Raw genomic sequence first — 15,899 nt, forward strand, 5'->3', positions numbered from 1 at the left:
TCGGTCTAATACTTTTATTAGATACGCTAGTGACCAGGTGATGTCTCTCATTTCAAAACCGTGGACTAAGAATTGTAACTTAAGGAAAAACCTGAGATATACAAAACGGAAGTATTTCTACTGAAATTAGATATTTACTTTCCCCTCACAGAGAAAAGTTAGAAAAGGTCACATGGTTTTGGAAAAAAACACCCAGCTTTCCCTTTGTGGTCAGCTGGGAGCGCTGGTCTCCCTGGGCCCAGGCATTTAAATCGTGTGGCAACAGGGCAGAACGCACGCCTGATCCAGAACCTCACACCGAACACTCCCTACGGATATTTCCTTTAATAACCGAGAGCAAAAGAGAACCTTTTTCCAAATGAAGTCTTCCTTCAGAACAATTTTCCCCCCAAGTGTTTAATACAGTGATTTTCTGTTTCTAGAGAAGACCAGACTTTTCCCAGTCCTTCCCACGTGAACAGAAACACCACCCTCCGGCCCCCACCGAACAGGAGGGCACGGGCGCCGCCCTCTAGGAGCTGAGCACGATCAGCTTGTGGAGCTGGTACAGGAAGGTGTTCTTGCCCCTGCTGCTCTCCCGGTCCGCCTGCTCCATCACCAGCTTCGGATCGACCTGTCGGGGTAAAAGGGCCAGTCAGGCTCTGCAACAGCGCTTTTCTAGACATAAAGTAAAACAAAGTTATATACACACACAGACCTCATGCATGTGTGTACACAGAGGGCAGGAAGCACTCCTTCAATTTCCCAGGAATATTTATAGAATGCCCCTCTACTCTCACAACACCCAATACTACACATCTGCTACACCATCTTTCAGTTCATCTTAATAGCACAGTGACCTTGACTCAAAAACCCCCCGTGCAGTCTCTCCTATGACAACACCACAGTAACCTCCCAGAGCCATTAGGGCACGTGCACATTTTCTGAACCACGTCAACCCCAGAATGAAACTTGGCTTTCTAAGTCTTGCTATTAGCTTCACACACCCCATGGAGGCTGTGGGAGAGGTGGCCGGCGCCCCCTCCTCGTCCCTCCCTGTGGGCAGAGCTCGTGCCCGGGACGGAGCTGGCTCCAGTGGTCGGTGCTCAGCGCTCTAACAGGGGAACCCCGTCACGGAGCACATGGGCAGCAGGAACATTTCAGCAGAAGTAACTGTCAGACATGGAGTAGAAAACACTGTCTCCAGGGGCAGCGTCTCACTTCCCCTGTGAAAGGGATGAGGAACCAGTGCCCCAGCCGGTTTATTTATCAAGACAGCCTTGGCTCCAGGACTGTTGTTCACTCACTAAGTCGTGTCCGATTCTTTGCAACCCCGTGGACTGCGGCGCACAGGCTCCTCCATCCTCCACTATCTCCCGGGACTTGCTCAAAGTCACATCCATTAAGTCGGCAATGCCATCCAACCATCTCATCCTCTGTCATCCCCTTCTCTTCTCTGCCCTCAATCCTTCCCAGCATCAGGGTCTTTTCCAATAAGTCGGCTCTTCAAATCAGGTGTATTAGAAAGTATTAGAGGTTCAGCATCAGTCCTTCCAATAAATATTCAGGGTTGATTTCCTTTAGGATTGACTGGTTTGATCTCCTTGCTGTCCAACGGCCTTCTCCAGCACAATTCAAAAGCATCAATTCTTCAGCGCTCAGACTTCTTTAAGTCTGAGTGCTTCTTTTAAGTCTCACATCCATACATGACTAATCTTCCCTGGTGGCTCAGACGGTAAAAGCCTCTGCCTACAATACGGGAGACCCGGGTTCGATCCCTGGGTTGGGAAGATCCCCTGAAGAAGAAAATGGCAACCCACTCCAGTACTCTTGCCTGGAAAATCCCATGGACAGAGGAGCCCGATAGGCTGCTACAGGCCATGGGGTCGCAAAGAGTTGGACACGACTGAGCGACCTCACTCACTCACTCACTCTCTCTCCATACACGACTACTGGAAAAACCACAGTTTTGACTAGATGGACCTTTGCTGGCAAACTGGTATCTCTGCTTTTTAATATGCTGTCGAGGTTTGTCATAGCTTTTCTTCCAAGAAACAAGTGTCTTTTAATTTCGTGGCTGTAGTCACCGTCTGCAATGACTTTGGAGACCAAGAAAATAAAGTCTCTCACTGTTTCCAGTTTTCCTCCATCTATCTGCCATGAAGTGTTGGGACCAGATACCATGATCTTAGTTTTTTGAATGTTGAGTTTTAAACCAGATTTTTCACTCTTCTCTTTCACTTTCATCAAGAGGATCTTTAGATCTTCTTTGCTTTCTGCCATAAGGGTGCTGTCATCTGCATATCTGAGGTTGTTGATACTTCCCTCGGCAATCTTGATTCCAGCTTGTGCTTTACCCAGACTAGCATTTCACCTGATGGACTCTGCATATAAGTTAAATAAGCAGGGTGACAATATACAGCCTTGACGTACTCCTTACCCAATCTGGAACAAATCTGTTTTTCCACGTCCAGTTCTAACTGTTGCTTCTTGACATGCATACAGGTTTCTCAGGGGACAGATAAGGTGATCTGGTATTCCCATCTCTTTAAGAATTTTCCATAGTTTGTTGTGATCCACACAGTCAAAGGGCTTCCTCTGTGGCTCAGCTGGTAAAGAATCCACCTACAATGCGGGAGAGCTGGGTTTGACCCCCTGGGTTGGGAAGATCTCCTGGAGAAGGGAAAGGCTACCCAATCCAGTATTCTGGCCTGGAGAATTCCATGGACTGTATAGTCCATGGGGTCGCAAAGAGTCAGAGATGACTGAGTGACTTAAACTTCAGTTCACACAGTCAAAGGCTTTAGTGTAGTCAGTGAAGAAGTAGATGTTTTCTGGAATTCCCTTGCTTTTTTCTATGATCCAACAGATGCTGGCAATTTGATCTCTGATTCCTCTGCCTTTTCTAAATCTAGCTTGTGCATCTGAAAGTTCTTGGTTCACATACTCTTGAAGCCTAGTTTGGAGAATTTTGAGCATTACTTTGCCAGCGTGAGAGATGACGGAGTTTCGTGACATTGTACAGGAGACAGGGATCAAGAAAATCCCCATGGAAAAGAAATGCAAAAAAGCAAAATGGCTGTCTGAGGAGGCCTTACAAATAGCTGAGAAAAGAAGAGAAGCAAAAAGCAAAGGAGAAAAGGAAAGATATTCCTATCTGAATGTAGAGTTCCAAAGAATAGCAAGGAGAGATAAGAAAGCCTACCTCAGCGATCAATGCAAAGAAATAGAGGAAAACAACAGAATGGGAAAGACTAGAGATCTCTTCAAGAAAATTAGAGATACCAAGGGAACATTCATGCAAAGATGGGCTTGATAAAGGACAGAAATGGTATGGACCTAACAGAAGCATAAGATATTAAGATGAGGTGGCAAGAATACACAGAAGAACTGTACAAAAAAGATCATGACCCAGATAGCCACGATGGTGTGATCATTCACCTAGAGCCAGACATTCTGGAATGTGAAGCCAAGTGGGCATTAGGAAGCATCACTATGAACAAAGCTAGTGGAGGTGATGGAATTCCAGTTGAGCTATTTCAAATCCTAAAAGATGATGCTGTGAAAGTGCTACACTCAATATGTCAGCAAATTTGGAAAACTCAGCGGTGGACACAGGACTGGAAAAGGTCAGTTTTCATTCCAATCCCAAAGAAGGCAATGCCAAAGAATGCTCAAACTACCGCACAATTGCACTCATCTCACATGCTAGTAAACTAATGCTCAAAATTGTCCAAGCCAGACTTCAGCAATACGTGAACTGTGAACTTCCAGATGTTCAAGCTGGTTTTAGAAAAGGCAGAGGAACCAGAGATCAAATTGCCAATATCCGCTGGATCATGGAAAAAGCAAGAGAGTTCCAGAAAAACATCTATTTCTGCTTTATTGCCTATGCCAAAGCCTTTGACTGTGTGGATCACAATCAACTGTGGAAAATTCTGAAGGAGATGGGAATACCAGACCACCAGACCTGCCTCTTGAAAAACCTGTATGCAAGTCAGGAAACAACAGTTAGAACTGGACATGGAACAACAGACTGGTTCCAAATAGGAAAAGGAGTACGTCAAGGCTGTATATTGTCACCCTGCTTATTTAACTTATATGCAGAGTACATCATGAGAAACGCTGGGCTGGAAGAAACACAAGCTGGAATCAAGATTGCTGGGAGAAATATCAATAACCTCAGATATGCAGATGATACCACCCTTATGGCAGAAAGTGAAGAAGAACTAAAGAGCCTCTGGATGAAAGTGAAAGCAGAGACTGAAAAAATTGGCTTAAAGCTCAACATTCAGAAAACTAAGATGATGGCCTCTGGTCCCATCACTTCATGGAAAATAGATGGGGAAACAGTGGAAACAGTGTCAGACTTTATTTTGGGGGGCTCCAAAATCACTGCTGATGGTGATTGCAGCCATGAAATTAAAAGACGCTTACTCCTTGGAAGGAAAGTTATGACCAACCTAGACAGCATATTAAAAAGCAGAGACATTGCTTTGCCAACAAATGTCCGTCTAGTCAAGGCTATGGTTTTTCCAGTAGTCACGTATGGATGTGAGAGTTGGACTACTAAGAAAGCTGAGCGCCGAAGAATTGATGCTTTTGAACTGTGGTGTTGGAGAAGACTCTTGAGGGTTCCTTGGACTGCAAGGAGATCCAACCAGTCCATCCTAGAAGAGATCAGTCCTAGGTGTTCATTGGGAGGACTGATGTTGAAGCTGAAATTTCAATACTTTGGCCACTTGATGCGAAGAGCTGACTCATTTGAAAAGACCATGATGCTGGGAAAGATTGGGGGCAGGAGGAGTAGGGGATGACAGAGGATGAGATGGTTGGCTGGCATCACCGACTCAACAGACAGGAGTTTGAACAAGCTCCGGGAGTTGGTGATGGACAGGGAGGCCTGGCGTGCTGCGGTTCATGGGGTCACAAAGAGTCAGACATGACTGAGTGACTGAACTGAACTGAACTGAGATGAGTGCAATTGTGCGGTAGTTTGAACATTCTCTGGCATTGCCTTTCTTTGGGAGTGGAATGAAAACTGACCTTTTCCAGTCCTGTGGCCGCTGCTGAGTTTTCCAAATTTGCTGGCATATTGAGTGCAGCACTTTCACAGCATCATCTTTTAGGATTTGAAATAATTCAGCTGGAATTCCATCACCTCCACTAGGTTTGTTTGAAGTGATGCTCAAAGTGATCCTCACACTCCAGGATGTCTGGCTCTAGGTGAGTGATCACACCATCATGGTTATCTAGGTCATTTTGATCTTTTTTGTGCAGTTCTTTTGTGTATTCCTGCTACCTCTTAATATCTTCTGCTTCTGTTAGGTCCATACCATTTCTGTCCATTTACTGTGTCCATCTTTGCATGAAATGTTCCCTTCATATCTCTAATTTTCCTGATGAGATCTGTAGTCCTTCCCATTCTATTGTTTTCCTCTACTTCTTTGCACTGTTCACTTAAGAAGCCTTTCTTCTCTCTCCTTGCTATTCTCTGGAACTCTTCACTCAGTTGGGTATATCTTCCCCTTTCTCCTTTGCCTTTGATGTCTCTTCTTTTCTCTTGGCTCTACGATTAGAGCTTAAATTCCTCCCTGGGCTCCTTTCCTGAAATCATATTTTATTCTCTTCTCTAAATCTCATGGTGCCCGGTGTGGGCCCTGCCATACTTCACAAGCCCTCGTCCAGACCCCAGTGTAACAGTACTGGGAGGCGGGCCTTTGGGCGGTCGTCAGGTCAGATGGAGGTGAGGCCGAGGCTCTCACAATGGATTAGTGCCCTTACAGAAAGAGGCCCCAGAGAGCGTGCCGCCCACTCTCAGCCACACAAGGGCACAGTGAGAAGGCGGATGTCTCCAAGCAGGAGGAGAACTCTCAGCAGAACCCCACCATGCTGGCACCCTCAGCACCCACATCCAGCCTCTAACACTGTCACAAAATAAACTTCTGATGCTTTTGCCACCCAGTGGATGACATATCGTTATGACAACCAAAGACTAAAACAACAACAAACGTACCCTAAATGCTCATCCAGACATTCATAGCTGTTTTATCTAGAGGCAAAGGATGATCAGCCTGGGGTCTAACTTTTCACATACAGTATACTATCCAGAGGGCTTCTGGTGGCTCAGGGGTAAAGAATCCACCTGCCAATGCAGGAGACTCGAATTCAATCCCTGGGTCAGGAAGACCCCTGGAAGAGGACATGGCAACCCACTCCAGTATTTTGTTGGGAAAACTCCATGGACAGAGGAGCCTGGAGGGCTACGGTTCACGGGGTTGCAAAGAGTCGGACACAACTGACTGGCCGAGCAACGCACCATCCAGAAGCGGCAGGCGGCCTGCGGCCCCGCCACACCGACGGCGCTGCCCACCCTGCCGTCCATCTCGCTCTCTCTCCTCCACCCTGACTCCCTCAAGACGGCCCTCCCTGTCTGTCCTGGGGGCAGGAGGCCCACAGAGCCTCAGGTTTCTCGCTTACCTGATTCCACTCGTATGGCTTCTCAGGCCACTTAGGAACAACCTTCTCTCTTGGTTTCAATTGACAGAACAAACTGAAATTTTAAAAAGAAGAGTTTAAGTCATCTTAATTATAGGTTAGTAACTGAAAACACTACTATGATATTTAAAAAGAGATTTAAATTCTATGTACTTTCTCTCAGAATTATAACTCCAATAAGTTTTTTAAAGGTCAAAATTTATGTAATTGTGATCAGAGAATATTTTAATACACTGTATATTCAAAAGGGCTTCCCTGATAGTTCAGTTGGTAAAGAATCTGCCTGCAATGCAGGAGACCCAGGTTCAATTCCTGGGTCGGGAAGATCCCCTGGAGAAGGGAAAGGCTGCCCACTGCAGTATCCTGGCCTGGAGAATTCCATGAACTGTATAATCCATGGGGTCACAAAGAGTCGGACACGACTGAGTGACTGACTTTCACTTTCATGCACCCAAGAGCAGGAAAAGCATGGGGGGACGCGGGTCTGCAAGACTGTCCGCTGTGCTCTGTGCTCCCCTGGTAGCCAGTGGAGGCAGCTCCATTACTGAACATCTCTGTGTCACTGAGTCAAGTTCTGGGAAACCTAACAGGAACTTTCATAGCATTTACTCTTAAGCAGCTGTGACAAGCTGGGAATGTCAAAAAGATGAGATAGAGAATGCTAGCAATAAGAGAATAAAGAAGTTTGCAAATCTTCTTGTACCTACTTCCTCCCCAACAACTATAAAACTAGACACGATTGTCCAAGGAACACATTTGAAGGCTCTGGATGTTAACCAAAAGCGAACAAGTTCAGAAGCATTCATTCAAGAAAAACTGCTGAACTCTAGGCAGCAAGAGAAGAGTCTGCGGAGTCTGAGCCTGGGGCTGCTCACACCCACCCTCACACCCACCCCAGCAGCTCACCCCACTCCCAGCCACACTCACACCCACCCCAGCAGCTCAACCTGGCACTCCAGAGTTCCAGGGGAGCTGGCCGTGAGAACAGGCATCCTCATGGCCAGACTGACTTCACTCGGTCTGCAGCAGAGGGTGAAGCCTCATGCCTGGCAGCACTATCAAAGAAGTGCGGTAGCAGATGAACAGAGAAAGCCCCCAGCCTGTGAGCCTTTGGCCTTGGTCCTGCTTGGGGCCAGCGCAGACCAGCAGACTCCCCGGAAATGCCCAAGGGAGAGCCTGGGGCCGAGGGCGGCAGAGGCCAGCGGGGCTCCCGGACAACCCCTAGGTGATGGAGAAGCTGCACACAGGTGCAGAGGAGCCCTACGAAGGCCCCCAGCCTGCCACGGGGCCCTGGCAGAGAATACAAGCCAGAGAAGAGCTTCACACTGCCTGAACTCTCGAGACTGCCAACCCACACACACCCGCCAGCACAGGGCAGAAACCCTAATGATTCAGCGGTCCAAGCACAACTTCTGATTCATCAATGGCTGAGCACCAAGCAATGCAGACACAAGGACAACCCCTAACAAGCCAGGCTGAAAAATAAAAGGAGAATTAAAAAACAACAGCAACAGCAGGTATCAGTGGCCTTACAACATGGTAGGGAAACCCATTCTGCAGAATTCTGCAGGGAATAATCAAAATCCTACATTAATATACTATGTTACCTAAAACACTCAACTTTTAGCAAAATATATGAGAAACAGGAATGTGTGACCCACACTCAGGAATAAGAAGGAGAGCGGGCAACAAAAGCTGACTGAGTGGGCTCGGATGTGGGTTTAGCAGGTAAGACTTCAAAGGGGTGACTGCAAGCATATACAAAGAATTAAAGCAAACCATGTTTAAAGAAACAGAGGAACACATGATGATAACGACTCAAAGGTAACCTCACTAAAAGTTTAAAACTATACACAAGAACCAAAGAGGAATTTTAGAATTGAAAGGTACAATAACTAAAATGAAGAAGTCCTTAATGGAGACCAGAACCTGTAGGTGTGAGATGGACGCACAGAGTCAGTGAACCTGAGGACACAGCAACGGCCGTTACCTAACTGAACAACAGGCAGGAGGAGGAGGAGGGAAATGCTCGGAGTCCCCGAGCCCAGCGGGACAGCGTCAGTTGGACACAGACATGCGTGCAGTGGGAGTCCCAAAGGAGAGAGCAGGAGCAGGGCAGAGAGAGGGTTTTTAAAAACGCAAAGATGCCAATAGGTTTTAAGTAAAAGGGCAGGAAAAGATATGTCATGAGAACAGTACCCAAACCAAGAAGAATAGCTGTATCAGACAAAATAGACTTTTAAACAAGAAATATTATCAGAATAGAGATTTCATAGTGATAAAAGGACTAATGCCTCAGGAAGATACAACAATTATAAATGTAAACATGTCTAATAGAGCCCCAAAGACATAAAAGGAAAACTGGCAGAGTTGAGAAGAGAAATACTTCTACTTCAATAATTAGATATTTTAATATCCCAGTTTTGATTTTCACAGAACTAGAAAGAAAATCAACAAGCACAGTGAATCCTAGACCACCACCCACCATGGAACACCTCCAGCATCTACAGAGCACCCCACCCAACAATGCATATCTTCTTCTCAAGTGAACGCGGAACACCTTCCAGGAAAGACTGTGTGCCAGGCCATAAAGCAAGTCTCAATACATTTTAAAAGACATTGTGAAAGACTGAAGTCACTCATTTCAGTATAATGCCTACAAGACAAATACATTATATATTAACAACATAAAATATTTTGAAAATCTCAAAAAATATTTGAAAATTAAACAATATGCTTCTAAATAATGCATCAAAGAAGAAATCACAAGGGAAACTAAAGAATACTTTTAAAAGAATTAAAATCAAAATACAACTGATCAAAAAGTATGGGATGCAGCAAAACCAGTAACGGAGGGAATTTTACAGGTTTAAATATCTGTAACAGAAAAGAAGCTCCCAAAATAATAATCAAAGCTCCTAAGTTATGAAATTGGAAAAGGAGCAAGTTAGGCCCAAAGCAACCAGAAGTAAGGGAATAATTATGATGAGAGTAAACATCAACGAAACAGAAAAGATAAACATTGGCGGAAAAATCAACAAAACCAAAAGTTAGTTCCTCGAAGAGATCAATCGAATTGATAAACTTTAGCTAAGCTAACCGAGAAAAAAGAGAGACAATACACACAAAAATCCAAAGCAAGAAAGGGGGACGTGACTGCCAACTGTACAGAGAACAAACGGGTTCCTGGAGAAGGTTCTGAACAACTATATGCCAACTAGTTCATTTAAATGAACTGAGCAAAATTATTAGAAAGACACAAATTATCAAAACTGACTTAAAAAGAAATAGAAGATCTGAATTGACCTAAACCACAAAAAATTGAAGTAGCAATTTAAAGTCTCCCCACAAAGAGAAGTCCAAGTTCAGATATTTCATTGGTAAACTCTATCAAACATTTAAAGAGATAATATCTATCCTATACAAACTCTTTCTGAAAACACAGTGGCAGGAAACACTTCCTAACTCATTCTGTGAAGCCAGTGCCACTCTGATACCAAATCTGACAAACAAATCACAGGAAACTTCAGACCAGTGAGTGAGTGACCCTCATAAACACAGAGGAAAACTCTAACAACAGAAATAGCAAACGACTTTATCAAAAGAATTACACACTATGTGGAATTCATCCCAAGACTGCAAACCTAGTTATAACATCCAAAAGGCAATATAATACACTATATAAATAAAAAAAAAACACAATTTTCTCAAAGACACAAAAAAGGCATTGGCAAAATGTGACATCCTTCCCCGATAAAAGCTGCCAGCAAACTAGGAACAGAAAGGAACTCCTTCGACCTGATAGAGAGCCTCTACAGAAAGCCTACAGCTAACACCACACCCAGTGAATGACAAGGCTTCTCCCTGAAACTGGGACCAGGGCAAGGACGTGTGCCCTCATCGCCTCTGTTTAACAACATACTGAAAACATTAACACATACAGACTGGAAAGGAAGAAGCAAGACTGTCTTTACTCATAGATATAAGCCTGTATGTAGGAAATTCTAGAGAATCTACAAGGACTACTAGCACTGACCATTTGATAAGGTCACAGGATAAAAGACCAGTATATAAAAATCTATTGTTCATTTCTAGCAATGAACAATGCAAAAATAAAGAAAATTATTTAAACTCACAATAGCATCAAAAAGACAAAATATTTAGAAATCATTTAAGAAAAGTGCAAGCCCTGCACACTGAAAACCATAGAAAGTGTTACCCAAAATTGAAGGACATCTACTAGACATTCCATCTCGGTGGGCCCGACAACTCAACATTGTTAAGATGGCAATTCTCCTCAAACTGATCTGCAGATTCAACACGATCCCCCTCACGATTTCTGCAAGGCTTATTGTAGACATTGACAAGCTGATCCTAAATCGTGTATGGAAAGGAAAAGGGTCTAGAAAAGTAAAAGCAACACTGAAAAAAAAGAACAAAATACAAGGACTAACACTATTCAATTTCCAGAATCACTATTAAAGCAGACAGAAGTCAACAGAACAAAATAGGAAGTTCATAAATAAACCTTCACACTCATGGCCAACTTATTTTTGACAGGTGCCAAGGTAATTCAATGAGGGAAAAGAAAGTTCTTCAGCAAATGATGTTATAACATACAATACGATGTTATGATGCTATAACGTATAGCAACTCGATGTTCATATGTGCTTCAAAGACTCTTACGTGTCATATCACATTCAAGTATCATCTCAAAATGGATCAAACACCTAAACACAAGAAGGTCGTGCAGTGGTAAAGAACCGCCTGCTAATGCAGGAGACACGAGACACAGGTTCACTCTCTGGGTCAGGAAGATGCCCTGGAGAAGGAAACGGCAGCTCACTCCAGTTTTCTTGCCTGGAAAAGTCCATGGACCGAGGAGCCTGTCCAAGAGGTCACCGAGTTGGACATGACTGAGCAACTGAGCACAAACGTAAGAAAGGGAGACAGAGGAGAAAACTTTTGTGACCTTGGACCCAACACCGCAAGCGTGCACCACACCAAGACGGCGCAGACACCACCGAAACCACGTGGGTGCGTTCTTCAGGGGACGGAGACGGAGGCGGAAAGACAAACCGCATGATGGGGGAAGTATCCGCAAATTACATATTCATAAGAGACTTTCAGCAAGCATTCAGAAGGAATCTCTACAACTCAGTAATGACAATCAACCCAATTAAAAAACAGGTGAAAGATCTGAAATATCAATAACCTCCAATATGCAGATGATAACTACCCTTACGGCAGAAAGCAAAGAGGAACTAAAGAGGCTCTTGATGAAGGTGAAAAAGGAGAGTGAAAAAACTGGTTTAAAACTCAACATTCAAAAAAATGAAGATCATGGCATCAGGTCCCATCACTTCACGGCAAATAGATGAGGAAACAATGGAAACAGTGACAGACTTTATTTTGGGGGGCTCCAAAATCGCTGCAGATGGTGACTGCAGCCATGAAATTAAAAGATGCTTGCTCCTTGGAAGAAAAGCTATGACCAACCTAGACAGTGTATTAAAAAGCAGAGACAGTGCCAACAAAGGTCAGTCTAGTCAAGGCTGTGGTTCTTCCAGTGCCGTGAATGGGTGTGAGTTGGACCATAAAGAAAGCTGAGTGCTGAAGAATTGATGCTTTTGAACTGTGGTGTTGGCGAAGACTCTTGAGAGTCCCTTGGACTGCAAAGAAATCAAACCAGTCAATCCTACAGGAAATCAGTCCTGAATATTCATTAGAAGAACTGATGGTGAAGCCCCAATACTCTGGCCACCTGATGCGAAGAGCTGACTCATTGGAAAAGACCCTGATGCTGGGAAAGACTGAAGGCGGGAGAAGAAGGGGACGACAGAGGACGAGATGGTTGGGTGGCATCACCAACTCGATGGACATGAGTTTGAGCAGGCTCCGGGAGTTGGTGATGGACAGGGAAGCCTGGTGTGCTGCAGTCCACGGGGTCGCAAAGAGTTGGACTCGATTAAGCAACTGAACTGCAGTGTAAGACCACTAGATTAATTACAATAAAAACCTCACAATCAAGTGCAGGCAAAGATGTGGAGAAAAGGGAACGGTCACACACTGCTGGCAGGAATGTGATACGGGAGTCACCTTGAAAACCAGTTTGTCCATTTCTTAAAAAATTAACAAATTTACCATACAACCTACTGCTTCCACGCCTAGATATCTACCCAAGAGAGAAGACGACACACGTCCATTCAAAGACTGCATGCCTTTCCAGAGTAGCATCACTCACACAGCCTGATACTGGGAACCACCCAAGCGTTTCAGCAGCCGGACGAACGGGCAGACAAAACCTGACAGACAGACGCAGTGCAGCTCAGTCATCACAAAGAGCAAACACACCACCACACAGGTGAGCCTCAAGCATGCTCTGCTCAACAATGAAGCCAGATTTTTAAAAACGTTAGCTCATTTATAAAACATTTTCAGAGAAGACAAATCTATGAACTATAAGAGGCCAGTGGTTGCCTGGAGCTTGGGTGGGGACAGGAGCTGCTGACAAATGGACGGGAAGAACTGGTGTTTCTAAAAGCAGCTTTTTTGAGGTCATTTATAAATCACAAACTAATTAACTCTGGGTATGCAATTTAACGATTTTAGTAGATTTACAGTGTTGTGTGACGATCACCACAATTCTGTTTTAAGGTTATTTATAAGTAAGTTTTGGGGATGACAGAAACGTTATAACAGAGTTGTGTGGTGCTTAGCACAACTCCACACACTTACTAAAAACCACTGAACTGCACCCAACCTCCCTCCCCCCATGCGGAGCCCAGCAAGTCAGGACGCAGCCGCCCGCCTTAGGGGTGAGGGTGCCCTCAGGACACGAAGGGCAGTGCCAGGCCCCTCCTGATGAGCCGCAGCCTTGCTGCTGGGAGCACAGCTGCATCGGGACAGGGGCCTCCACCGTGGAGGCTTGCCGCTTCTCCCACGTGCATCTTGCTGGGTCTCTTTTCAGTTTGATGAGCACTGCTAATGTTTTACTACACGGCGTCCCTCCGCTGCTGGTCACGTGGTGCCTCCACTGGGGCACACACACTGAGATGACCTCTGTGCTATGGGTGTGAACCTCAACATGAAGCGCACGTCAGCCTCTGTCACGGTCGCAGAGGCAGCGCCCAGTGTCCGTCGCCCTGCTGGTCGCTGTCCTCAGGGGCTCCCGGCGGCCCAGGCCACTGTCCCGGGCCGGGCAGGGGGTGCGGCCAGCCCAGGAGAAAGGCTGAGCGCGGCTCGCGGGACCGAACGTGCCGAGGGCCTCTGTCCGCTCCTCCCCACTGTGTCCTCCCCGCTTGGCCTCCTCTGAGCCGTCCAGGCTGACATGGCCTCACGGGCTGCCCCCGTGAGGGCCCTGGTTGCAGGGTTTCTGGCTGGCCTGGGTCAACGGGGAGTCCAGCAAGCGGCAAGCTAGAGCCAGGTGGGAAGCTCACAAGAGGGGCCCAACTCCGGTGAGGTGGTCCTCGAGCCGGGGGCCCCTCCGTCTCTGCCCTCAAGGTGCCCACCGTGGATTCCCTCTGCCCAGCCTGCGCCATTTGGAGGGCTCTCTTTATTACACCATTTTCAAACCGCCCTGCTTCCTGCCCGGCTCCCAGCGGACACCCAGGACACAGCCCACTGCTCCCAGGAAGCTGGGGCCTGTCCCGGCACCTCGGAGACACCGCCCCACTTCGGAGGCTCACCCACCACACTGCCTTGTCACAGACAGTGCCAGGCACGCACAGTGGAGACGGCTAACAGAGAAGCCCGCGAGGCCACACAGCTCACCCGAGAAGTTTCTGGCGAGCGTTATCCTGTAACTGCGCGATCCTTTCCGGCCCAAGACACTTTGATCCATTCGGTCCATCGCACACTAGCTTGTTGACAGCAGCTCTGAGAATATTAATCTGTAAATAAACGGCAATGTACAGGCTCACATGGTTCTACTATGACTGAATCTCAATACACATTTAAATAATTCATAAACATTCGATTTAATATTTTCACAATTATTGTCAGTATGGTCTCTGGAACATATTATCAAAGTAAAAATAACACCAGTAAAGTGAAAGTGTTAGTCGCTCAGTCGTGTCAGACTCTTGATGACCCCATGGACTGTAGCCCACCAGGCTTCTCTGTCCATGGGATTTCCAGGCAAGAATACTAGAGTGGATTGCTATTTCCTTCTCCAGGGGATCTTCTCGACCCAGGGATCGAACCCAGGTCTCCTGCGTTGCAGGCAGATTCTTTACTGTCTGAGCCACCAACTATCATAATTTAAGAAGCAATGACAAAAGGAAAAAAAAAAAACAGTAAGGCAGGTTCAGACTTCTCAGTATAAGCACACTCTTTAAACTTCTGTTCTAGAATGCAACAGTTTAGCCCATGGGGCTACACTGTTCAAAACGTACTTGTATCTTATACACAGGAAGCCCCTGTATCTGTGGATTCAACAAATCTTGGATCAAAAACATCGAGGAAAAAAAAAACTCCACGAAGTTCCAAAAAGCAGAGCTTGAATTTACTGTACACTGGCAACTATTCACATAGCATTTACACTGTGTTAGTACTCTTGCCTGGAAAATCCCATGGACGGAGGAGCCTGGTGGGCTGCAGTCCACGGGGTTGTGAAGAGTCGGACACGACTGAGCGACTTCCATTTCACTTTCACTCATTGGAGAAGGAAATGGCAACCCACTCCAGTGTTCTTGCCTGGAGAATCCCAGGGATGGGGGAGCCTGGTGGGCTGCCGTCTATGGGGTCGCCCAGAGTCGGGCACAACTGAAGCGACTTAGCAGCAGCAGGTATTATAGGTGATCTAGAGACAATTTAAAGTACTGGATTGGCTGAGAGGTTCCTTAGGGTTGTTTACTGGCTTATTTATTTATGGCTGCGCTGGGTTTTCATTGCTGCTTGCGGACTCTCTCAAGTTGCGGTGGGGGTGGTGACTCTTCGTTGCGACGCCCAGGCTTCTGATCGCTGTGCTTCTCTTGCTGTGGGGCACAGGCTCCAGCAGCTGTGGCACGTGGGCTCAGCTGCTCCAAGGCATGTGAGGTCTCCCAGGTCAGGGATTGAACCCGAGCCACCTGCACTGGCAGATTCTTATCCACTGCGCCACCAGGTAAGTCCCTTTGTTTTCTAAGTAAAAATAAAAGACACCTTTTTCATCTTCACCAAGAACTTTGTTCAACATATTCACTGTTTTGTTCCACTACCTTCTGTGATTTTTCAGGCAACTTCGTAACTCTGTCTTTCCAAAAACTTTATCTTTTTGAGAAAAGAACTGTTCCAGCCTTTTACAGTATTAGAGGGAACTGAAATTTTTCCCATTAAAATAATTCTGTAAAGACCAAAATAAATGGACACCCAAAGGTACGATGTCTGCTGAATACAGTGGATGAACTGGAACTTCCCAGCCAAGCTGTAACAGCTTTTGC

General features: G+C 45.9%; 1 protein-coding gene across 7 annotated transcripts in view; it reads right to left on the minus strand.

The window, feature by feature from the left end:
- Nucleotides 1-15,899, minus strand: part of TDRD9 (tudor domain containing 9) — a 108,997-nt gene continuing 93,098 nt past the window's right edge. For all 7 annotated transcript variants that reach the window (XR_014070865.1, XM_081548545.1, XM_081548543.1 and 4 more), the window contains 3 exons: nucleotides 14,251-14,369; nucleotides 6,460-6,532; nucleotides 1-613 (listed from right to left, as the gene is read on the minus strand). Coding sequence is in view for 6 of the 7 variants with exons in the window: in XM_081548545.1 (XP_081404671.1) it covers nucleotides 512-613; nucleotides 6,460-6,532; nucleotides 14,251-14,369 (294 nt within the window). In the remaining variant the exon portion in view is untranslated. The remainder of the gene's footprint in view (nucleotides 614-6,459; nucleotides 6,533-14,250; nucleotides 14,370-15,899) is intronic.

Source organism: Giraffa tippelskirchi, chromosome 12 (genome assembly GCF_054371585.1).
Source record: "Giraffa tippelskirchi isolate mGirTip1 chromosome 12, T2T-mGirTip1v1.2.pri, whole genome shotgun sequence".
NCBI classification, from domain to species: Eukaryota; Metazoa; Chordata; class Mammalia; order Artiodactyla; family Giraffidae; genus Giraffa; species Giraffa tippelskirchi.